Here is a 1,766-nt window from a genome sequence, read left to right as displayed (position 1 = left end):
CTACATGGGATTAGTTTTCAATTAAGGTTTAATTGAAAATGTATCAACTGTGTTATTTTTTAATGTGGGGTAGCCAGTATAAATGTAAACCAGTTATTTATCTCAGTGACGTAGCAAATTGCTGTAACAGTGGATCTCCTCCTGATCTTGGTCTATTAATATGGCTCCAGTAAAAAGAATAAATAATTAGCAAGTATCGCTGCTTTATGTTGTCAGTTCCAGCTTCTTCCATCTGGTTCATTGTTCAGACTTCTACCACCGATGCAAATGCAGATCTAAGAAACTTGTTACATATTTTATTTATCTATAAAGAGAAAGTCTTGAACATATAGAGGTGGTCCAGGAATCATCTACATGTAAACTAACGCGCCTTTAATGGAACAACTAAGCACATATTGATTAGCATTAATCGCTTCATCAGATTTCTGACTGGAACAATTAATATAATTATGATTAAAGTCTGCAAAGGTCAGAAAGTTTCCTCTGCTCTCCATTAGATGCAATAAGGACCATATTCCCTGTTCCATCCAATCTTTGTAAATAAATATTTATTTTTAAATCAGATTATATCTACTGCTCCATAAGGGCGCATTATGAGGGGAGAAATTATGTGTAAAGATTATTTTCCAATAATAGAGAACTCATTCATGAAATGTGGATAACTGAACTGGTCATTTATCCAAATTGCATTTCAGTAAAAACTTAATGCCGACAAATTTGGAGAGAATTTAGCAGTGAGATTATGACTAAAGTTATGAAGCTGATGGATCACATTTTGCAGCCATCTTAGTTTTATGGCTCTGTTGACTGAATCAAACCCCTTCTACAGATTTAATAATATTTTTTTTTCCTAATCTATAGAAATATGTCGCTCAAAATGAAATAAAAATTATTCTAATTGATTAACTTAATGATCTGAGGTATAATGAAGGAGTACGGTAAATAATCCTAGAGAGATCTTCCATTTTAGACCAGAGGATTCTACCCAGAGTTAACAGGTCTGTTTGTTACCAAATATCTAAGTTAGATTTGCTTGTTATGTATAATTACCAAAATGACTTATTTATCTATACTCTACATATATGACATGGTAATTGGTCTTAAATTGTCACCATATGTTTTATCCTTACCATTTTTTGCAATCAGTGTAATTAGTTCCTGGTTCATGCTGTTTATTTATGATTTTATCAATAAATCCCTGAATGGAAAGAAAACGTGGTTTTTGATATCATCCCAGAAAAATGGATAAGAGTTAAAAGACAGACCATCCTGTCCTGGTGAGAGTTTAACAGCAAGAGTTTAAACATCTCAATTTTAGAGTCGCACAATTCTTTAAATTCTTCTCTAATTAAAGATAAATCATTTTTATGCTCCACCCCTGGTTCCTACCTATCCGGTGTAAGATGATCTGGGGGATCCTGGTGAAATCCAGCAGTCTGTGCTGATCATCCATCTTCTCCTCCTCGATCTGATCTAATCTTCCTTTAAACTCTGGGAATGTTTCTCCAGCAGGAGTTAACTGCTCGCTGACAAACTCTCCTTCCAGCTGGACTCAACACATTCTCACTGCAAACACTCACACATTAGCAGTGAGAAAGTGTAGAGTCCAGCTGGAAGGAGAGTTTGTCAGCGAGCAGTTAACTCCTGCTGGAGAAACATTCCCAGAGTTTAAAGGAAGATTAGATCAGATCGAGGAGGAGAAGATGGATGATCAGCACAGACTGCTGGATTTCACCAGGATCCCCCAGATCATCTTACACCGGATA

At 35.6% G+C, this 1,766-nt stretch overlaps 1 protein-coding gene across 1 annotated transcript in view; it reads right to left on the bottom strand.

The window, feature by feature from the left end:
- LOC107100348 (trichohyalin-like) overlaps positions 1-1,592 on the bottom strand; it is a 30,458-nt gene extending 28,866 nt beyond the window's left edge. Inside the window, exon 1 of the mRNA XM_015398801.1 lies at positions 1,390-1,592. Within this exon, the coding sequence (XP_015254287.1) occupies positions 1,390-1,453 (64 nt within the window). The 5' untranslated portion in view covers positions 1,454-1,592. The remainder of the gene's footprint in view (positions 1-1,389) is intronic.
- Between the last annotated feature and the right edge of the window lie 174 nt (positions 1,593-1,766).

This window comes from Cyprinodon variegatus, unplaced genomic scaffold, assembly GCF_000732505.1.
Source record: "Cyprinodon variegatus isolate N-32 unplaced genomic scaffold, C_variegatus-1.0 Scaffold963, whole genome shotgun sequence".
NCBI classification, from domain to species: domain Eukaryota; kingdom Metazoa; phylum Chordata; class Actinopteri; order Cyprinodontiformes; family Cyprinodontidae; genus Cyprinodon; species Cyprinodon variegatus.
This window is presented reverse-complemented; position numbering and strand designations above follow the sequence as displayed.